This window comes from Aspergillus brunneoviolaceus, assembly GCF_003184695.1.
Source record: "Aspergillus brunneoviolaceus CBS 621.78 unplaced genomic scaffold BO95scaffold_6, whole genome shotgun sequence".
NCBI classification, from domain to species: domain Eukaryota; kingdom Fungi; phylum Ascomycota; class Eurotiomycetes; order Eurotiales; family Aspergillaceae; genus Aspergillus; species Aspergillus brunneoviolaceus.
Window position 1 is genome coordinate 77,931 of NW_020290736.1, and position 22,428 is coordinate 100,358.

Consider the following 22,428-nt stretch of genomic DNA (forward strand, 5'->3'; position numbering starts at 1 on the left):
TGCAGCCAGAGTCATATCATGCTCAAAGTCTCTCGTGGCTATCAGTACCAATACCGTCAATTGTACCCCCTCTCCACCCCCACCCGCCACCCGATATTCACTTCGTGTTCAACGGACAGGGAAAACTGCGCTTTGATTGTCCCTCATGTCTTACCCTAGTCCAGAAATGCCTCATGCTCACTCCTGATCATACCGACTGAACACGAGTCGCAAGCCGCGAGGGTGTAGAGGTCCCGCCTGGGTCGTACCCCCATATGTTAGCCAAATCAACATTTTGGCTCAGAGAAATCACCCTGGAAAGGACATCTTCGTCTAAACAACGAACATACGAAAAGGAGGAAACAATTCTTACAGGCACCATCCTGGGGACCCAGCTCTCATCCAATCTCCAGGTCAGCTTATCAAGCAATCCCACAAGCAGGATGCGCATCTGAAGCATGGCGAATTTCTCGCCGAGACAGGCACGCGCCCCACCATGAAATGAAATGAAGTTAGCCCTCGCTTTGGCCCGACGGTACGTCCGCATAATTTCCTGGTCGGTCGTACCCCAGCGAGTCGGCTGGAACTCGTGGGCCGAGGAGCCCCACGCTTCCTCGTCGCGATTGGTCGCGTAGCTGTGATACCCTACATACATGCCCTCGGGGAGCTCAATTTCGTGGCCGAGCTGGGTAGTTTGGGCCACTCGTCGGTTGATCAGTTGTGAGATTGGTGGGAAGAGGCGCAGGGATTCGAGGATGATGGCCGTCAAATAGGGAAGTCGGGTCCAGTCTTGATGCGTTGCTGAGATTGTTGTCAGGCCAGAGGAGCGGATTTCGTCGCGGAGGCGCGACTGAACATCCTGTGTGAGATAGCCTATGTTAAAATAACGAATGATAGTATACATCAAGCCTCGTCTCGGGGCTTCGGACCTGAGTGTGGGAGGTGGCTTACCGGATGTTGGGCCAGCAGGTACAGGGTCGAAATCATCAGTAACTGCGGGTTTTCCTGTCCTGCCACATACAGAACCATCAGGTTATCGCGAAACTCCTTGTCCGACAAATTTCCCTCGCGCCAGGCCTGCGCTAGACGACTACCGAGGTTGCCATCGAGCTGGTGCTGGTGGTCAGCGCGGTCCCGCAGGATCGTGGACTGCAGCGCGGCGGCGAAGCTGCGCACTAGCTGGCGGGCCCGTATTCGAGAAGGGATGAGCGCACTCAACTGATCCAGCACGGGAAAACTCATGAACAGAGGCCGGAATAGGTACTGTTTGAGGGTAAGCTGCAGCTGGTGGAGGGGCGGCGCAGGCTGGTCCCCCATCATGGTTCGCGCAACATCCGGCTGGCCCAGCACGCAATGCAGAAGATTAGCACTCGAGTACCGCTGCAGGACCTCCTGCACGACAACTCCATGTGACCCTTGTGCACTCTGTAGGTGGAGCAGCCATTCGCAGAGCTGCTGGGTATGTTCCACCAGTGGTTCGACCGCAAATGCATTGGGCAATAGGCCGGGTTGCACCACTCCGCGATATCGCCGCCACTCCTCGCCATGCGCGGAGATGATGTTTGATCCTGCGTAAGACAAATCTGCTCAATACTGCGCATGATTAAGGCGGCAGACGGAAAGAAAGCCAAGGGACCAAGGACCCGAGACCAAACTCACCTAAAAACTCGGCCAAGACACTGTGTGGAATTTTTTTCTGGTTGCCACTCTTGTGGTAGATATCCTCTCGCTTGAATATCTCCGCAACGAGCGATGGTCGCTGCACGAGTACGTTCCATTGGCCGGCGAAAAAAACCTTGACGGCTCCCTTCTCGCGAAGGAGAGGGGCGATGTAGTGCAGAAAGACTTCCTCCTGGTCGACATCCTTGATCAAAGGGAGTAGGCTTACCCAGAATGGAACCGCGGGCACACCATAAGGCTGCTGCGGAGGGGCGAGAAAACTGTAATAGAGTGTTAGCAGAAGTCCAAGGAGCCCAAGAAGGTATGGAAGCATCGCGTCGACATGCAGACACTCTCTGGCCAAGGTCGGGGTGAGATATGCGCTCGGTTGGACTGGGTGACTTCTTCCATCTCCGAATCCTGGCTCCTCTTTATAGACCTTGTTTTAGCGAGACATGGCCGAGTGGGCACCTTGCCGAGGCTCCCAAGCCGGCGTCCAACAGTCTCGAATCGGTGGTCGTACATTATTCCTTTTGACAAGACTGTCAGTAGAGAATGCATCCATTAGAGAGTATATAGTTCGCCGAGCCTTTCCGTGCAACTAGACCCTTGTGAAGCCCCTTTCCGAGCGTGCGTTTAGATCTGCTTGTACCCCCTGTCGTCTTCTCCAATACTTACAGCCCCAATTATCTTCTCTTATCGTCTGCTATCCACCTCCGTCCCAATGGACAGTCATTCTTTTTATACACGGGCATTTGCCAGTTATATTCGTACTGGCGAAGGCAACCTTATCCAATCGTTCGGCTATGATAACGTCCGCTTGCAAGAGGCGTGGTTCAAGTTACAACCCGTCTTCGCGACGCAGGAGCCAAGCTTGTGGCATGTGTTCTCTTACAGGTGGGAGGATGGAGTACACATCTCTGTCTATGAGCTGCAGCAGCCACAGGGGGTGTTCGGCGTGGTAGTACGCGACCTCTCCGCAGATCGCAAGTCGGACGAAGTCTTTGCTCGGTTACTGCTCAACCACCTGAGTCGGTATGGCGACGAGCTGACGAAGCCGGTCTGCTGCAATGGGGAGCCTCTTGCGGATCGCCTGGTCGAAGTGTTTGAACAAGACCTGCTATTTCAGCCCCCCGGTTCGCAGTGGGACGCGGTTGGTAGGGTCGCCATGCGCGAGACCATATCATTTTTCACTTCCCGAGAGCTTCCAGTTGTGATGTGTCTGCCTGCTTTCCCCTGCAAGTCGTCGAATCTCAACAAGGTGGGCGGCGTGGGTCCGGATCGGGGAGAGGAGCTGGCGTTGCGGCGGCTACACGAGGTGCTGGGTCGTATGCAGGAGATCTACGTCCCTGGGGCATATCTCTGCATCATCAGTGACGGACATGTCTTCAGCGACTGCAGTGAGTCGTTCACCCCAAGCTGTGTCTTTTTCCAGTCACACGTACTGAACACAAATTTTTATTCCCCTAGTCGGCGTCGATGACACCCAGGTGGACCAGTACGGCGCGCAACTGCAGAACCTGAACCGCGCCATCGACGACAGCAACTGCCAACGCATCAGCTTCTTATCGCTGCCCGACCTCCTCGAAGGCGGGCAGACGGGCAACGACCTCCCCCTCCCAGCCTTGCAGCACCACATTCCCACCGATCTGACAGGTGAATCTGAACTCTGTCGACAGATGCTGCTGCACATGTGCGGCTCCAACCCGGACGGCCTCCGCAACCAGATCCTAATGCAGGAAAAAAGCGTGCTGGCGCTCTACAGGGGGTTTGCACGCTTCATGCTCGAAGACTTGGAGGAGCACGCAGTGGCGCGGGGGCTCTCTCGCTCGCAGCGCAAAAGGTTGGCCGAGAAGCTGGCCTTCGAGATGGTTCTGCGCAACCAGGCGTACTCAAACCTAACGGAGCTTTTTCTGCCGCATTTTCTGCGATTGTCCATTCACGCCCACGCCAACCGCGGGCCAAAATTTGGGATCTGCCTTTTTGACCGAGCCACGACCCGCCTCATCCGCCGCGTACACAGGCTCGCCGACGGCCTCGGGAGCTTTGTCGACGATGCCTCGCCGCACCAACTCCACATCCCCACCCCCTGGCATAACTGTGTATTGCAGTTCGCGGGACACCAGGTTGTCTGTGTGGCGAAAGCCAAGCTCGTCCGGGATGCCCTGGCTAGCGGTCAGGTGCGCGGGGATTGGGTGGCGGCCGATGTGGCGGCGGGTCGCGGGGGTTACTTTGCGCTCAGCTGGGTGGAGGAGGACCTGGTGGTTCGCGGCGCCTCGACAACGATGACGAAGTCAGCAATTGAGCCCGTAGTGATAGGCCTAGACTCTCCGATCTCCCCAGCAACTGATACTTTCGGCATCGTTCCCTCGGTGGCAGGGATGAAGACAGCGACAACGGAGCCGCGAAGCAGCATTTGGTGGGGGTGGACATATCTGCGCAGGATGCGGCGGTTCCTCGACTTTCAGCGCAAAGCTACTGGGGTTTCCTGAGAACTCACCGATTGACATAACATAATCTGCGCTACATGGATTCCTCGGGATGAGCCTTGGATCCTTACCGACCCTCTTCTGCATCTATGGGGAATGACGGTCGCCGCTGGGCTTATTTGATGGTGCGCGTAGATAACTAAGCACCACCTTTCCCCTGTACATAAATTATGATTGCAATGCTTTGAGTTTGAGATTTGTGCTTGATTCTGGTCGGATGGCTTGGTGTTATACTTGACACCTTCGGGTTTTTGTTTATTTTGCATACAGTCACTCACCGTGTCTGACCTATGGATGCCGCGTTACTCCCTATTCACTGTTTCTGGCTATCTTTTGACAGCCCAATGATCTGAGAATCTTTTATGAATTGAATTAGGTCATTACGGTTGCATGATCGTTGCATGCAAGTCGCGAAGCGAGACCAACCAGGAACTAATGAGCTACTGCACGAGATTAAGACGGAATATAGTGATGCGAAAGGCCGGTGGATATAAGACCTCGGTTTGCTGTTAAACTCTCAAGACCATAACTACTGACATGGCTTTGTCGCTCGCTCTATTGATAGGTTCAGGATGATTGTGTGGCTCACTAGCTAATTGCCTCAGATCACCACCATTAACTCTCAGACGGCCTGTCAAGCCTTGTGACTAGGTAACTGAAAGGGGGCTACATGGAGCGATCTCTCTACACCGTGGTGGGTCTTTTAAATGATTGCCCCATGCTAAAACGACAGTGCAGGAAAGACGCGCTAAATATCACGCAGCCAGATGAGATCAGCCACACCGACCGAATAATTTGAGAGACCATCTCGGCGGCTCTCGCCACATTCCAACTTCCTATCGGGATGTATTCGTCTCTGACCTGCAGTTACCATCCCCTCGCCCGGGGCGTGCAATTCTCCTCTCGCTGCCTGCAAAGCATTATAGATCACGGACCTCATTCCGAGGCATCTTACCTCACCGCTCAGACCCAGGCCTACACAGGACCATGCGCGCAAGTAGGCAGGACATCCCGATAGACATACCTTTCAACCCCCGTCAGCCCCATACCGCTGGGATCACGATTGAGGAGAAAGCGCTCGAGCTGGGCGGCCGGCAGGGCAGCCAGGTTACCCGCGCGGGTACGGCGGCGCTCCAGCAAGCGCTGGCAATGCCGGTGGACTTGACATGCGCGGAGCTGCGCCTTATTGTACTGAACAATAAATAGACAGCTCTGGAAGAAGACGAGAATGACGACCACGAGGAGCAGGCCGGAGCGCGTGCGGAAGAATCGCAGCGCGGGGGGGTTTCTGTCGGCGGCAGTTGTCGCATTGCTGTAGTCACTTGCATCAGCACTAGTACCGGTACCAGCACCGGCAGGACCAGGCCCCGGCCCAGAAGGGCGCTGAGACGTGTACATGTACGTGTACGTCCGTCGAGCACCACCAGCGGTCGTCTGCGGAGCGGCGGTCACTCCCCACTTCCACCCCACGCCTGAACGGTCGTAGGCCTCCCGCTTGTGCGGGTCCGAGAGCAGTTCGTGAGCGGCGACGACCATCCGGTACCGCGAGGCCCGAATGGCCGGGGCCAGCCCGGACGGCACGGCCCTGTGTCGGTCGGGGTGGTAGAGCTTGGCCCGCTCGTAGAAGGCGCTCTTGCGATACGGTTCGCCGGGCTGTAGCCCAAGGATGCGGTACGGGGTCAGATCGTCGGCCGTGGACGGCCACAGCGGGGAGGCAGAGTTGTTGCTGGAGTCGGATCTCCCGTGCACGCTCCGCATGGAGGCCAAGGCAAAGGATCGTCTCTGGGTGCTGGACGAGGTGATGTAGCCTCCCAGAGAGACCGTTGGGCTTAAGGCGATCTTACGCATGTCCATGAGAGTGCGAGAGTAAAAGGGGTGAGATGGGGGAGAAAGAACGAGCGCACGGGGGGAGTCCTGTCCCATTAGATGACCCTCGTGCCCGGAATGGCAGTCTCTTAAAACACACCCCTGGTCAGACAGAGTGAGGGGATCCCGCCGGTCAGGCTCTCTTGGGTCATATCCACGTCAACCTCGAGAAAATCACTCGTCCACGAGGTACTGCAGTGGGCGTCGCATCCGAAATCTGACCCTTTTGCTAGTCACTCCGCGCTCTCCAGAATTGATTACCGGAGATACAGTGGACCGAAAAGCAAAAGATTACCGGCGGCAGACGCGACTGTGTGGCATTCATACCGAAGTTGAAAGAAAGGGGATTGAGGGAATTTGAGCGGGTATGCACGCGGGGAAGATCTATCTAGTGCTGCATTCAACATGTCCACATCTGTTCCATTCCTGTACATGCTTGACGTTTCAGGCTACATACACAATCTGATCACACTTCATACAGTATACAGAATGCTTAAACGGTATGTTCACTAGCCGTCCTCACGTTATTTGTCCCATTGCATTCGTAATCAATTTTCCTGCCCCGTGTCCATGAGAGGCTGGACAGATCAGGGCGGACCCGTTGGATTGCACTTATTTTCACACCAACAGAAGACTAGGTTCCTAATAAGCTTAAATAGGCCCCTATGGCGTACTCTTTCCATTCCAACCATAAACTTCTATATCCTGTCACACGATCTGGTCCAGCCTCTTCATTCACTAAGATCATTGATCATACAAGCAAGATAAGTAGCTTGAGGCATTGTAATTTTCTGATGTTAAGCACTATCACGGCCAAAGCCACCGCGAAAGCGAAATTGCCCCCCCGAACAAGCACCTTCAGCTTCGAGCCCAACCCTGTCCCGCGGCTTCCACTGGCACGGTTGCCATGGACATGGCAAAAGGCCGCGTTCTTCACCCCAAACCACCGGTAAGGTCATGATCAGAGCTTGTCCAAGGTATTCCGAAGTACTTATCGTGGGACTGCTCTGGCCTCTAGGTTCTTGAGCATGAGTCGTTCATGGTGCGGCGAGCGTGAGAAAAGAAAGCCTTAGAGGTCGTTCAAAGGGCAGAGACAGAGGGGGAAACAAAAAGAAAGGGGAAACCTTGTATTTATGTAAGCTTCCATAGTCAACATCCCGAGACATGTGCAAGTAGCTCGAGAAGAAAATCAAGATCAAAGACAAAGCTATACAGAGATTTGCCGGCGGAAATATATAAAATGCTAATCATCATGGCAGGCCCCATCCTGCCATGCCGACTGAGCCGAATGGGAGAAACGACCGAGAGTGAGCTCCCCGACCATGACCCCTGCCACAATCGCGGCCAGAACCCCGAGGTTGAAGGTCATGACGGCTAACATTCTGGATATGCGTCGGACCACGGTGATTAACGACCAGACTTTCATCATAAGTATCAACAACACTTACAGCAGATAGCCAGTTAAGGACCGAATCCCTTCGAGGAGTGTGTTTAGGCCATCGATGCGCCAGCGCCACGGTCTCGACGCAGCCCATGTGGGGAAGGGGCAAACAAGGCGGGGGAGCAGCCGGTCGTTGCTCTCATGGGATTTCTCATGGCCTGGAATAAGGCCTGCACTTGGAGCCGAATTGGCGCTGCCATCGTCCCATTCTTCCGCGGTTGGAAACGACTGCAGGGGGAAGCGACTGGAACCAGAACTGAGGGGTTGCGTGGCCTCAATCTGGTAGCGAAGGGCAGCGAGGAAGCGGTTGAACCATGCAAGAAGACATAGCGCTACCAGGGCAGCCAGATAAGCGCCCACAGACTGGGTGGAGAGAGCAGACGAAAACAGCGTGATCTGCGTGCCACCGCGGAATATGGCCGACATGGCCATTCCCTCATGATGTTCGGACTCGGAGACATTCATGGTCACACTTGGAGCCATCTTGCTTCTCGCTAGAAGCTCAGTGGTTTGACTATCCAGAAGGCCAGGTTTTTGTACAAGAGCCTACATAATCCCAGTATGACCTGTCAGTTCGACATGTGCCCCCCCGTAGACCCCGGAACCAGCTCGGCCGGTCCGCTTCTCCTTTTCGCACGGGCAGAAAGAAACCTTGTTCCGATTCCCGCTCAAATGCGCTCACTCGCATGCACAATGCCACTGAATGAAGTCCCTTACACTCGGCGAGAGCAAATCTCAGACAAAAGACAGGGATATGTCTGATTGTAATTCAAGTACATAGCTAGCCTCAGTGCCTCCAACCAATCAAGTAGATATCTCTTCTACGAAATAAAGCAATATTTATGCTATGCATCCCTGTCTTCTCTCCGCAAGTAACCACTGTACCATTAGCTCGTATGCGAGCTCACAACAGATATTCAGCTGATCCAAATAAAAGTCACCTATCCTTGCCTATATTGGACGCGAACAGGCGATTTTGCCGCAGACATAGAAGTATTTGATAAATGCAAAATGCGTCTCGCAGAGTGGTGACGAAAGTAATCAAAGTCGCACTGGCAGATGACTCATCAAGCACTGCTTGTGTTGCCAAAATTGGGGAGATGGTGAATTGTCCGCTATTCGTCAACCTTGTGATTGCTGCGATGGAGCGTACTGGATATGTGGTGAGCTTTGCTATTATCATACTATGACCGATAGCTCCATCTCCTACACAATCAGACCATAATTGTCAGCAAGGTTGGAAATGGATCCGGTTGGGTGGAGTGTTGGAAGTAGCGAGTAGTCTGGTCAAAAAAAAAAAAAAAAAAAGGGAACAGAGATTAGAAAAAAGGCCCACATTAGCTAAACTGATAATATGCTCATTTTTACTCGGGCAGATTCCTCCCATCCTGCTCGTGCGGGACACGCTAACCCCAGAGCAGAAGTTGGCAGCTCAAGCCCTCCTGAGAAAATGCAGTGATCGTCAACGCAACCAACGTACAGTGCGTAAATCTATGTTTCACCGCCACAAATGCGGCTGTAGTAGCACATTTTCCAGCTTGCGTACACCATCCGCCCTAGCTGACGCGCATATTTGCGCAATTTAAATACCAGGATAGTATCTTGCCCGCGGCTATCGAGGGAAGATAAATCCCCGCCATGGCACTTTTGGCAGGTTCTACGCACGGTGTGGAGGATTTCCCCAGGCTTAACGAACCATTTCCCTCCTGACCCTGTGCTCTGACCACCTGGACGGACATTCCGTGAAATTCAGCTAAGAACCGAGCGATCCAGACAGCCCTCGATACCATGGCGGTGGATAAAGAGGGGATACGCTGGGCATGGTAGGTAGGCTCCACCTTTGGTCACTCGCATGCTGTTTGAGTGTGTCAGTTGATTCCAAGGCACAACATCCCCTGAGTCATCGTTCAATTCCCAGTACTGACCCAAGAGTTTGGCAAATGGTCACAGTCGGATCTGCATTCGTGGCCACCGCGTACTGAAATGTCAGCACTTTGAGCGCCCAATGCGTCGTGTGCGCAAAGTGGGTCGTCCGTTAACACAGTGTCCACACGCTGGTGCTTCCAATTGCCAATGTGGGGAGCTCTGGTGTGTGATGGCACCTGTGCCCAACGGTTGGTGGCGCAGATCTTCTTCTATGCATCTTTATCAGTCTTTGTTTTTGTGTGCATAGTAATGAACTAACTCATGACCACTTGTCCCGGTAGAGAGATACTTGTGTGAATTTGTGCGCGTCGTCGCTCAATCTCAAACCCAGGCTCCTTGTGTGCTCCAATGGCAACCCTCTGCAGAGCCCAACGTGATGATGACGGTGGCGACACGACCCAGAAAGCGAATAAACGGGCCAATGCCATCCGATAGTCTGGAACCATCGCCGCCCGAGTCCAAGGGCAAGGGCGATGATGATGATTTTCTTGATTCTTTCCGGCCATAGTGTGTCCTTCACGAATTGGTTCCTACGCGATACTGCTAATCGTGTCATGGCAGTGACAAGGAATGCGAAGCGGTTTCATTCTGTTTTCTCTTCCATGTCTCTCTCATCCTGTGTGTTTGTGTCCATCTCAATGGTGTGCATACAGTGTATCACTGGCCCATCCCCCCAGAACGAATGTCCCTAGCCACAGACCGGCGAGCACCGACAGAAAGTATCCTACATTCATGGTCATGACCGCCAGCATCAGCAGATAACCCACGCCGGCGACCACCAACTCCAACGTGGCGCGGCCGACGGCAGGGTTGATGGCCCAGCGGGTTCTTCGATGCCCATGCTCAGGGCAGGATCTCGATATCCCGTCATTCCACAGACGTGTCTCGAATATCGGTTTTAGCGCGAGGACAAGACGGAGAATGACGGCCAGGGCAATCAGAAAGATGCATGTTCCCGCGTACTGCCCGGTGGTGGAGGGTGTCCAGGCGTTGGAGTACAAGGGTGTGGTGGTCGAGGTGAAGAAGACCATGGTCATGGACATTGACATAGAAGAGGAAGAGTCGGTTGACATGCTCATTGTGCTGGAGCTCGTGGCTGTGCTGGTTCCCATGGCCATTGCCATGGTTGTGGTGGAGCTCATGTCCATGTCCATCATTGCGTTGGAGGAAAATGCCGCCGCGGGCGCGGAGGAATGAGGAGGGCGAAGGTGGGAAAGATTGCTGGGATTTGAAAGGCGGATAAGATGATAGAAGGGAGAAAGAAGGTGACAAAGGGCAAGCCGAGAGACAAATAAATTGGGAGAAGACTGCGCCTTGACATATTGGCCAACAACTTCGACCACCGATATCTCGAATCCTCTCATTCCCGCGCAGACGGACTCGCCAGGCTCGGACGCTAATTCTTACGCTAGTTTGACGCTAATGCATTAGGCCGCGCACTGCCCTGCCCAAAATCCCCTCAAATGTGCTCATATCCCGACTGTACTCCGTATAATTTCCCGGCAAAGAATGGCTCTGGCTAGAATGGACAATTGGCTCAGTAAACAAACGCTGTGAGGGAGTATTACCCCGAGGACTAAATCCTGTCTTGACGCGTGGCATGTTCCATGCAGAATACTACAATCTACTATCAAGTCAGTGGCGCCACAGAGTCATTATTCTTCTACAAAGGATATGCATGCAGTGCGATTGTTTACCACAGGCATAAGGAATGTAGGGACAGTGAGAACCACTTCGCTTCAATTCTATCCTGTCTACTACTAAACACCTCCCCTTACTCTTTCCCTCTTCGCCTCTTCTATTCTATCTTCCTCTCTGTATCTTCATCACACATCCAGCATGGTTATGATACCGTGGCTGACCTCGCCCGTCGCCCTGCACTCCAGCCGCGATGCCGGGACGTGTAGTTTGACCCCGGAGCAATGCGCCTTCAAAAGTTCTTGGTGGGTGTTTTGGTACGAGGCTGATCACCGTTACGCCCTGCCCACGGTGGCCTTGTTTCTCGTTGCTATCATTCTTGTCACCCTCGGTCAACTGCTCGGTCTTCTGGTTCCTGCGCATAGACGAAAGAGCGGATCGTGTTTCTCTCGCCTGTTCGCCTTTGTGCGTCTCCTAGCCGCCCAGCAATGGCGCCTCGGAGGATGGTATACGCCCTCGCTGGGAAGCCTGCTGTTGGGTGCGGTCGGACTTATCTTTTTCTTTAGTAGGACTTCTCACTGAAATCTCAACTTGTGACCGTCTTGCTAACAAATTCTGAGCAATGACTCTTGGTCCTCGTCCTTACTACTGGCCCAACACCAGGGAGCTTGGTTTCGGTAATTCGCCACCGATCGCCACCCGAACCGGCTGGATGGCTCTCGGCTGCATGCCCTTCATATAGTGTGTCTGTTCTGATGTGCTCCAGGTGGAAAGCGTGTGCTGATCAGACAAATAAAAGTGTCTTGGGGTCGAAGGCCAACCCAGTGAGTGCATTGACGAGGATCCCGCATGAGAAGCTGAATCTATGGCACGGGTGGATTGCCTGGGCCATGTGGGTGCTGGCTTTAATTCATACCTTTCCATTCATCATCTACCACATCTGGAAAGGAGACCTCGTGTATCAGTGGAATGATGGAGGCGTCTGGGTAACGGGTGTAGTCGCGCTACTCGCCCAAACGTGGCTTACCGTGCTCTCGATCTCATGGCTTCGGTATGTACAGCACAAACCCTAGTATTTCCCCCTCCCTCTTCATCCACTGAACAACAAACCTTCACTCTAGCAATCGTTATTACGAGTTCTTCCGGTTCTCCCACTATGTCGCCGCGCTGGTCTTCATTATCTTTTTGTTCTTCCACTGCGATTTCCGCCTATCCTCGTGGGACTACTTCATCGCAACGGCCGTGCTCTACACCCTCTGCTGGACCTATTCGCAGCTGAAGGCCTTTTTCGAGTTTGGATGGCACCATCGGGCCTTGATCGAGGCGGTCTCGCGCCAGACACTGAAGATCACGATCCCGACCTCCCGCGTGCACTGGCGCACTGGCCAGCATCTCTTCCTGCGCTTCGCCACGCCCGATGCCGATGTTTTCACCGCCCATCCATTCACGATCACCTCGTTGCCCAACGCGCTTGACCTCGAGCGGTCAGAGCTCGTCTTCTACGCGCGTGTCCGCAAAGGGACCACCAAGCGCCTGCTGGCCCGCGCGACCTGCTCCTTCACCCCGTTGTCTGTCCCGGTCCTCCTCGAAGGCCCGTACGGGGGCGTCTCACACCGCCATCTGCGTCGCTTGTGCAGCCCCGCCTCCACCACCCTCCTCATCGGCGGCGGCGACGGTGCTGTCTTCACCCTCCCACTCATTGAACACTACCTCTGCCACGCCGTCCACGACCTCGAAGCCGATGCCCCCTGCGAGCTGCGCGTGGTCATCGCCACCCGCGACCCCGAGCTCACCCGGTGGTACCGTGCTGCCGTGCGATCCCTGGTGACGGCCAGCACCATGCTTCCCCTGGGTGGGAGCGCAAGTGAAGGCGAGGGGAAGAAGAAGGAGGAGGAGGAGGAGGAGAGCGAGGGCAGAATGCAGAGCTCAGGCGCCAACGGCGGACTGAAGATTGTCATCCACGAGACGCACATCACACAAGACCAGAACAGTAGTCAGAAGATGATTGTTGCGGGGGTGGAAAAGCAACCCCACTCGCTGTGTGCGGAGGAAGAGCCGCAGGATGGGAGGCACGCGACCTTGGATGAGGAGGGAGTCGGTGGTAAGGAGGCGCTCACGGCTGGAGTTTCGCTGCCGGTTCTGCTTCGCCAGGGTAGGCCGCCGCTAGTGGATATCGTCGGCGCAGAGGTCGAGCGTCCGCCTCTGTCAGCGCGGACCGGCCGCTGCGTGGGTGTCGTGTCCTGCGGGCCGGCCTCGATGGCCCACGATGTGAGCCAAGCGGTTGCCAGTGCTCAAGCGCGAATCCTGGCCGGGGGGCTGCCGGGACGCGAGATCTGGTTGCATCAGGAGGGATTCAGCTATTGAGCCAGAGGCTGTAGCGAGCGGAGCGGCTGCTCTGCTGTCCGCTGCTCAATAGTTGAGCGCAATAATCCCGTCAGGAACAATTCTCAGTGTCAATCACGTCTTGCGACCGTTTTTTAGCGCTGATCATGTCAATCTCAGCCTGCTCCCTCCTCCATGCATACGTTGTCCCTCTTGGTCCATTGGAAGAGGTGGACTTTTAGTTGCAGCGGTAGTGGTCTGGATGTGGAAAAGAGCAAGATCGCACAGTGGTATCTCAATCATCAACTGCAGGGGCCCACTACCATATTCAGACGCCAAGCGTCTGGTAGGTTCGAAAACATGAATAGTAACACACAGATGATGGCAAGCAAGGCCGGATGGTGATGTAGGAATGTATCCTTACTGCTCAACTCAAAGGGTCTCACGGCCCTCACGAGGAGTGAAATCGTTCGCCTGGGGCTTGACTCCAAGTGATGTGCAGCCCGGCATCAGCCTCGAGATGGGAACGGGGCATTAATTTCAACCAAGAGGAATGTAGAACGTTGGCTTTCTTGGTAAGGTCGGAAGCCTGACGACTGAGGCGTTGGAATTATTAGGAAAATCCTGGTTGGTTGAGATATGCTCGTATTTTTGAATATTCTTTTGTGACTTACGGCACGAGCAGGACAAAAGTTTTCACTGCACATAAAAGACGGAAGGAACGGGTCATTTTATTTCGTATTCTAGCCCTAATTGGTGGCACCAGGCCAACGCGGCATAGTCATTTGTTGAGAAAATCAAGCCGGACACGTTTAGATTTTGACTCATCTTTCCACCTCTAGCATACTATGACGCACACCACGCAAACTACACCAGCGATCGTTTTCGACATTGACTAGTATGAAGCTAGATCTTTGACACGATCTCGGCACATTGTCTCCTTTTGGGGCATTGGGTCGAATGTTAACAAATCACCTCCGCGCAACCTAACGCGACCGCGACTGGTCGATGAAGCCAGGAGGTGGAGTTAGATTACTCACGGCGGGTGTGACAATACCGGGTAGTTTGCCTAAGGCAATTATAAGATCATTGATGAACCATAAGACTAGCTGGGTCGTCGCTGTGTATGTCGTTCCGAGCTTTCGATACTCACAGGAAAATGTAATAATGTCATATCGAGGTGCCTCAGTTGGTGTAGGATAGAGACTGAGCGAAACAGCGCATCCTTAGCAGTGAGGAGTATGCACAGGGCATGTCAGAAATCCACTATCAAGCCACACACCGTCATCAGACACGGGAGGCTAAGGACTAGCAACCAATGGATAGCAGGGTAATCAAGCTCAAATCTGCTCATGCCAACACCCGGCTCGGATCTTGCCAAGCGGGGCAAAGCGCTAGACCCGTCAGGGCTCTACTTGATCACGCCGCACTCCTTCAGACAGCACTAATGGACAACTCGATAGAAGTACTTAGTAATAGTAATAAACCCCAGGTCCTCTGTCCTGCAACATTTGGCCGGAGATTCACATCATCTTCCTCGAAAAAGATTGCGGCAAGTCTGCCAATATGTCCGCAGCCTGGCTCACACCACCAGTCCAGCTGACAGGGAGTCGAAAGTTCACCTGTGATGGCTTCACAACGGAACAATGCGACTATTATATGCAGCGATGGCACTTTTGGTCAGATTGCTCCCTGGATGCTCCCCGACCGACGTCCATAGTCCTTAGAGTTGTCGCTGACATCTATGCAATGCAAATAGGTACATCGCCGACTATGTGTACGCTCTACCGACCATCGCGTTCTTTATGTGCTCAATTGGGATCTTCATTGTTGGGTACTTCCTTTCTTCGATACTTGGTAGCCGGAGAAAGTTTCAGGGCCCTCGATTATGGCAAAAGTTGGTTGCCTTCATTCGTTACTTGTCCTACCGTGGCTTTCATGTCTGGGCACTCGGATGGAACTCAGCTCCCTTGGGAGTCCTGCTTCTGGGTGCGGCAGGGGCCGTCTTCTTTCTCTGTAAGCCACCATCGCCGTGGGAGCGCATGTCGATGCTGATGAAAGCTGGATTATCAGGCATGGTGCTCATTCCCCAGCCTTACTACTGGTCCAGTCTAGATTATGGTGGTTCGCCTCCCCTTGCTACAAGATCGGGATGGATGGCGCTGGCGTGCATGCCATTTGTCTTGTAGGTCCCCAAGTGGTCGAAGTCGCTGTTTTATGTAATAATTATGTACAGCGCAACGGCCACCAAGACCAGTTGGCTCACCCTCTTTACCGGCGTCTCCCATGAGAAGCTCCAAGTATTTCACCGATGGATATCCTATGCCTTCTTCGTCCTCGCGCTCCTGCATACATTTCCCTTCATTGTCTACCACATCCGATTCCATGACATGGTGATGCAATTTGAGATGAGTCTTGTTTTCTACTGGACCGGAATTGTGGCTCTCATCTTCCAGGCCTGGCTTACCTTTGCCTCGCACAGTGTGATTAGGTATGTGACCGCACAGCAATGGACACAAATGCAACATTCTCACCTATATAACTGTGTTGCAGAGGACTGGGGTACGAATTCTTCAAGGCAACACACTTCTTTGCTGCTGCCGTTTTCGTTCTGATCTTCTTCTGGCACTGCGACTATACCTTGACCTCCTGGTAAGCACAAGCAACTGACGCGGCCTCCTTACCTTGGACAACACCACCAATATCTATCTAGGCACTACTTTATCGCGACAGCTGCCGTATACGTTCCCTGTTTCCTCCATCCCTGGCTGCGAACGCTTTTCGAGTATGGAATGTGCCAAAGGGCCCAGGTTCACCTGGAAAGCAACGGCTTCATCCGGATCACAATCCCCGTCTCCTTCCGGTGGCGACCCGGCCAACACTGCTTTCTCCGCTTCACCGGCTTCGGGCTACTCCATGCGCTCTCGGCGCACCCATTCACTATCTGCTCGCTGCCAGCAGAAAAGCCCGGTGACCAGTCCTACCTCGTCTTCTACATCCGCCATCAAGGCGGTTTTACGGCGCGCCTTCACGAATACGCCGTGGCGCACCCGGAGGCTTCTGTGTCGGTGCTGGTCGACGGCCCGTACGGCGGAATCGACCTGCAATCCTACGTTCGCAGCAGCAATCTTCTGTTGATTGCAGGGGGGTCTGGCATCGGATGGACTTTGCCGTGTATTCAGCAATTCCTTGTGTCACGGTCAGCGTCTGGTGACGTAGAATGTGGCCAAGGAATCGACGTCGTGAGCGAGGACGACACACCAGCAACAAGGCAAAACAACCCGCCCTCTAGCAATGGCATTTCTGCACCTCGTTCCCTGCGGATTATCCTGGCAACTAGAGATACCGAAAGCCGCATGTGGTTCGATCAAGCTATCAGTCGGCTGCTGGAAGAGTTCTCCGTGCCCGGCGTGCTGCTCGATCTTCACATCCAGATTCATCTGACTGGTGACGAGGCTGACCGGCAACCGACCCAGAGGCAGCAGACCCCCGCTCAATTGAAAGAGCAGGGCCCCTTGCCTGCAAATGCGGATGTTTCGGATGATCAAGCGATGCTCACCATGATAGAGAGCTCCAAGGGCCGGCCACGGCTCCCTGAGATCATCCAAGAAGCAGTTCATCCCGGCGAGTCGCTCGGGGTTTATGTTTGTGGGCCAATTTCGATGCAGAGTGATGTTCGCAATGCGGTTGCTGACGAGAACTTGAAAGTCCTGAAGGGGGCCAAGTCCGGGGGGATTTATCTGCATTGCGAGCATTTTCAATGGGCATAGTGGCAGGGATTTGTGTAGATATTTGGTTAGGAAATCTTTATTAGATCATGAATTTGGCGAAGGGGATGTGGTCGGAGCCTCTTAGTAAGAGCAAAGTCTAACTAAATCCCTATGCGCCGTTGAGCTAGTATGTCGCTATAACCGTGGGAAAACGTGGAACACATTACCCGAAGACCTTGTTAACCCTCAAATAATAAAACAAATCAGTATTTATCTAGTACTTGATCTAACAACCAGCAAAACCGGTTAGTCATAGCTTTGGAAGGCAGATTTAGATTATGGAAAGCAAGAATGATCAGTTTAGTAACTATATTATAGTGATGATTTGAGCATTCATAGTTCATGTTACAGTGTGAACCTGAGGTAGTCTCAGCGCGGGAGCGTTGTATATATATTTTACACTAGAATTCACATCAGCATTAGAAATGATTTTTGCTGAGGCAAAGAATTGGACAGCACCGATGCCGTTTGATATAGCCAGTTGCATATAGCCAGTTGAAGTACCTGCAGGCTCAGACCACGTTGCTCAACAAATAAAGTCTACATCTACCTTCAGAATTAAACTTGTCAATTTTACATACTATTTTTAAATTTCACAAATCAGCTTCAAAGCTTCTGGATGACCCAGAAGCTTTTTTTTAATAAGCAATATACTGATGGGGAGTCGAAATTTAGTATATCTACTACAGTGTTACGGGACGGATAGATTGTGCTAATCGAAACATGCCTTGAATAAGAAATAGCTGAAGAGCTATTTCGTCTGTTCGTACGAAATTCTTTCAGATGTGAGTGCTAAGCTAGCGCTAGTTTAGCGTATAGCGTGCGAGGCCCCAGGTATCAACTGGTGCCTGAAGCCGAGCTCTATATCAGGGCCCTGGTCCCATAACATTGACCATCAAAATATTCTCTCATTCACTTCAAATCTTTATTAAGATTTGGGTAGAGCGATTTGTTAATCCTATAGGGCTTCTAAGCTTTCTCTAAACTTCATCTTCTCTATTACATACTGGTATGAGGGAATAGGATTAATTACGTAGAAGCTAGATCTAAGATAGATAATCTTAACTTAGTTTCGTGGCTTAGCAAGTTCAGCATATTGTTTTAAACCAATATTATTAGTATACAGAAATCAAGTGGATATTAAAGTTTCAATGGATAGGATTACTGAATATCACAAGTTCTCAATGATTATTCATATATTTTTAGAAATTACTTATTCTAAGTTATTTCCGGTTGCGCGACTGTAAAGCGGTCTTATCTGCTGATTTATTTGCGCGGTATCCAATTGAAAAATTAGTAGTTTGGGTGAGTGACCACCAGCGAATTCCTTCTGTTGTATGTTTTTTTGGCCTTGGGCTACATCTCTGCATTGGACCTTGAGTGGAATCTACTGCAGTTCCCCGCTATAACGAGTCCCGCTACCATATAGCGAATTCCTCGCCATAGCGAAAATACTTTACGTGGTCTTTCCGCCACCATATAAAATTCGTTATCTTTGCGATATAAAGAATTGTAAGACTTGACACTTTCTACATATAGAAGTCATTGTATTGAGGAAAGATTATACCTGGATAAATAAGCACTTGTTTCAATCTAGATAGATAAGACTTTTAAACTCACGTGGTGGGGTTTTCTAAGGGTCGGTACCTTAGAATACATAGCGGGCCGAGGGGGTAAGTTACAGTGGTTGTACTGCGGTTTGCTCCGGTTATATAGAGTTATAATAAAGTTGTATAAAGTTCTGACTAATTATAAGCCCTTTAAATCTAGAAGTACTAATCTTTATATAAATAATAGATTATACTAAAACTATATCTTTTTTACTAGATCTAAAGTAGTTTTTATACTATTTACTATTATAATATATTTTAATCTTAGAGTTATACTAACTGTTGTATACTTATTTATAATAGTAATTTAAATTGTTATTATAACTATTCTATTCTGTAAACTAAAATATAAGTAAATATAATCTTATCTAAATCTTACTAAAAATAAATATTATTTTATCGAAATCTTACTAAAAATGGATATTACTTTATCGAAATCTTACTAAAAATAGATATTATTTTATCGAAATCTTACTTTACTATTTACTTTTTTTTTAATATAGCCTTTTTAATTTCTTATATATATAATTATTTACTAGAGGCTAAAATTTTTTTTTTATATAATATATCTTAACTTTTATATCTTTTATTACCTATTTTTTTATTCTTTATATTAATCTTTCTTTATCTTTTTATTCTTTTTATTAATTTTTCTTTATCTTTTTATCCTCTGTACTAATCTTTTTATCTTTTTAAACAAATTCTAAAATCTGTATTCTTAATATTCTTAATATTTATCTTTTTTTATTTGCAAGTAAGATAAGTAAAACTAAGTTTTAATATCTATTTTAGCTTTAAAACTAAGATTTTAATATCTTTTTATAAGCAGTTCTTAAAATTATAAAATAATATCTAATAATCTTTTATAATACATAGTAATATTCTTTCTTTTCTGTTATAATATATAATAATCTTTTATAATATATAGCAATCTTCTATAACGTCTAGTAATATAACCAGACTATATAGTAAGTTAATCTATTTATTAGCTATATATAAAGAGCTTCTAAATAATATATATTTAAATAATAATAATAGAAATAAAAATAAGCAAGTAACAGAAATTAATCTTAGAAAAAAATATACAGAATTATAAAAGATATTACGCTTAATTTTATATAAATTATAACTTAACTGGCTAAAGTTACTATTAGTTAAGCTATATTAAATTAAACTATAAAATAACTGCTTAAAATATATAAAAAAAAAAAGATGTCTTACTAAAAATAATATAGAAGTATCTAGTCTGTAGTAAAATAGACAAATAGTAATAATTTTTAGTACTTATCTTAGATAAGTAGAATTAGAATAAAACTAACTATTTTATTTATTTTTTGTAGACAGTAAAGCATACTAATAAAATAAATTATAAAAATATTTTCTTCCGGCGGAATATAAGCAATAATAAAAAAGAAAAAACTATTTAAAAAATCTATACTATTCTTATTATAATATATTTATCTAGTTAAATTAATTAAAAGTTAGAAGAAATCTCTATTTTTAGAACTGTTTACTTCGAAGGTAAGCAAAATAACTAAAAATATTAAATATTAGATTAATATAAAAAACCCCTATAGAAAATACAAACCTGTATAAAACTAGAAAGTCAGATCGTTATATTAAAAAAAAGAAAAAAACGAACATAAAAAAAATAATAATAAAGCTATTAAATAATATAAAAAACTTAAAAACCAAAGTTTCTAAATTAGATCTTAGTAAGAATAAGCCCTAGTAGCAAGCTAAAGCCTTAAATAGAAAAAAATAACTATAACTTTTTTATAAATTAAATATTTATAATCCGACTAAGTTTTTCTGGTTGGCAGTAAAAATAAATCAAATATTAACTTTAAATAAGCTAAAAGATCTTACTAAAGCCGAAAAACTTATTAAAAAAATAAATAAAAGCAAGAATAAGAATAATTTTAAAAAATTTACTAAAAATATTAGAAATAATATTTTTAAAATATTAAAATACTTAATTATATCCGATTTTAAAGCTCTACTGATAATAAGTAAAAAAAATAATCTAATAGAAATTATTTCCGAGAAGCTTAAAAAGCTAGAGTAAATCCAGTAGTTTATTAATAATCTTAATTATTAAAAAAAAATTATCTAAAAACCTGCTAAAATCTTAGGATTAAAAATCTAGAATGTTTATATTTACCGAATATAATTATATCTATAATATTAAAGTTCTGATAATCTGTTAGAATTTAGGCTATTATTAAGATTATAATTAAAAAAATAATATAAAAAATATTATTAGTAGATATAATTAAACTAGAAAAAATATAATAATCTATTAGTATTATTCTTGCAGTAAGTAATCTAAAAGATCTTAGTATTAGACTTTTATAATTAATTTCTAGAAGTATATAGTATATTTTAAAAAAAAAACTAAGTCTGAGAATAAACTTACTGCAGAAAAGTTAAAAAAGCTAATTCTAATACTAATACTATTATATTTAATTTACTAATAATAGACCGAGATTTTAAGTATTATAAAATAATTAGTACTGTATATATACTATAAAAAAATATAAAGCCGGAAGAATATTAGATAAATTAATAATAAGCTAACAGCTGACTATAAAATCTTTATTAAATAAAAATAATATCTAATAGTTATATTAAATAGTTATAATATATTTAAGAGCCGTCATAGTGTTTTAGATATTAAAATCTAATATATATACAAGTATAAAAGTAAGTTTAAGAATAAAAAAAATTATTTAAAAAACTATTCTAATAATATTAAAAATTATTTCAGGCTTATTATTCTAAATAAGGCCTATAACCTATATAATAAGATATTAGAAATATTCTAAACTATATAATAAACTAGAAGCAACTTTAATCTTCTATTTATAATAATATTTTTTTTTAATAATTATAATAATAATTTTATTAGATACTTACAATTATTTCTTAAAAGATGTTTAATATCTAAGATAATAGAACTGGTAGTTATAAAAAAGATTTTAATTATATCTTTAGATACTTATTATATAAATCTTATTTTTAGTAAAGTTTTCTTTGAAAGATATATTATTTATATAAATCTAAATAAAAAAATATAATTAGTACAGTTCTATACTTTTTTAAAATATTTAATAATCTGGAAGATTTTTGCGTCTATAATTCTATTTAAAAATAGCTAAATAATCAGTAAGAATATTCTTCCTGCAGTATATAAGATATTTAATATAAAGTTTAATTCTAAGAAATAAAAAGTTTATAAAACTTATTAAATTAAAAATTACTATATTATAATACTTAACTAGTTAAACAGAGAAAATTTACAGTACTAGTAGACTATAGTATATTTTTATTAATTAATTTTAAAAATCTTATAACTTAGTATAATTCTACTTAAGCTGATTCTTCTAAAGACAGATTTTTCTAAAGCAGTTAATTTATAAAAAAGACATAAGCTGGTACTTAAATAAATATAATATTTATAGAAATAGAAATAAGTTAAAAATATTATTACTATTAAAATATTCTATATACAGTCTAAACCTCAGCAGAAAAGTAAAAATAATCTATAAATAAATATAAAGTAATAAAGTAACTAGCCATACTTATCCGAAGAGTATTAAAAATACGAGTTATACTAGAAGTTCTGTATATATTAATATAATTTAAAAAAAAAAAGTTAATTATATAAATATAGTTTCCGGAAAAAAAGCTTTATATTCTAATAACTTTATAAAAAACTGGATTTA

At 46.8% G+C, this 22,428-nt stretch overlaps 7 protein-coding genes across 7 annotated transcripts; 3 read left to right on the forward strand and 4 right to left on the reverse strand.

The window, feature by feature from the left end:
• Positions 1–109: 109 nt before the first annotated feature.
• Positions 110–1,972, reverse strand: BO95DRAFT_503062 (cytochrome P450; the record flags this gene model as incomplete). Its single annotated transcript, XM_025591069.1, has 4 exons — positions 110–237; positions 353–838; positions 931–1,562; positions 1,639–1,972. 4 exons carry the CDS (start codon positions 1,970–1,972, stop codon positions 178–180), a joined length of 1,512 nt encoding a protein of 503 aa, XP_025446513.1. The 3' UTR covers positions 110–177.
• Positions 1,973–2,831: 859 nt separating this feature from the next.
• Positions 2,832–4,130, forward strand: BO95DRAFT_503068 (isocyanide synthase family protein; the record flags this gene model as incomplete). The annotated part of the gene is made up of 3 exons (XM_025591070.1): positions 2,832–3,038; positions 3,109–3,864; positions 3,982–4,130. Exons 1-3 carry the CDS (start codon positions 2,855–2,857, stop codon positions 4,128–4,130), a joined length of 1,089 nt encoding a protein of 362 aa, XP_025446514.1. The 5' UTR covers positions 2,832–2,854.
• Positions 4,131–5,102: 972 nt separating this feature from the next.
• Positions 5,103–6,000, reverse strand: BO95DRAFT_503070 (J domain-containing protein; the record flags this gene model as incomplete). Its single annotated transcript, XM_025591071.1, has 2 exons — positions 5,580–6,000; positions 5,103–5,510 (listed from the first exon to the last, which is right to left on the reverse strand). Exons 1-2 carry the CDS (start codon positions 5,979–5,981, stop codon positions 5,103–5,105), a joined length of 810 nt encoding a protein of 269 aa, XP_025446515.1. The 5' UTR covers positions 5,982–6,000.
• A 1,236-nt stretch (positions 6,001–7,236) lies between these two features.
• On the reverse strand, positions 7,237–7,899 carry crmD (putative copper transporter crmD; the record flags this gene model as incomplete). The annotated part of the gene is made up of 2 exons (XM_025583978.1): positions 7,237–7,375; positions 7,442–7,899. 2 exons carry the CDS (start codon positions 7,897–7,899, stop codon positions 7,237–7,239), a joined length of 597 nt encoding a protein of 198 aa, XP_025446516.1.
• Positions 7,900–9,995: 2,096 nt separating this feature from the next.
• BO95DRAFT_353090 (copper transporter family protein) lies at positions 9,996–10,397 on the reverse strand (the record flags this gene model as incomplete). The annotated part of the gene is made up of 1 exon (XM_025582166.1): positions 9,996–10,397. One exon carries the CDS (start codon positions 10,395–10,397, stop codon positions 9,996–9,998), a length of 402 nt encoding a protein of 133 aa, XP_025446517.1.
• An 802-nt stretch (positions 10,398–11,199) lies between these two features.
• On the forward strand, positions 11,200–13,362 carry BO95DRAFT_427920 (ferric reductase family protein; the record flags this gene model as incomplete). The annotated part of the gene is made up of 4 exons (XM_025584819.1): positions 11,200–11,536; positions 11,619–11,739; positions 11,798–12,049; positions 12,120–13,362. The coding sequence occupies 4 exons, from the start codon at positions 11,200–11,202 to the stop codon at positions 13,360–13,362; spliced, it is 1,953 nt and encodes a 650-aa protein (XP_025446518.1).
• A 1,475-nt stretch (positions 13,363–14,837) lies between these two features.
• BO95DRAFT_478894 (ferric reductase family protein) lies at positions 14,838–17,271 on the forward strand. The gene is made up of 5 exons (XM_025590067.1): positions 14,838–14,999; positions 15,080–15,505; positions 15,557–15,811; positions 15,874–15,972; positions 16,034–17,271. Exons 1-5 carry the CDS (start codon positions 14,887–14,889, stop codon positions 17,088–17,090), a joined length of 1,950 nt encoding a protein of 649 aa, XP_025446519.1. The 5' UTR covers positions 14,838–14,886; the 3' UTR covers positions 17,091–17,271.
• The last annotated feature ends 5,157 nt before the right edge of the window (positions 17,272–22,428 follow it).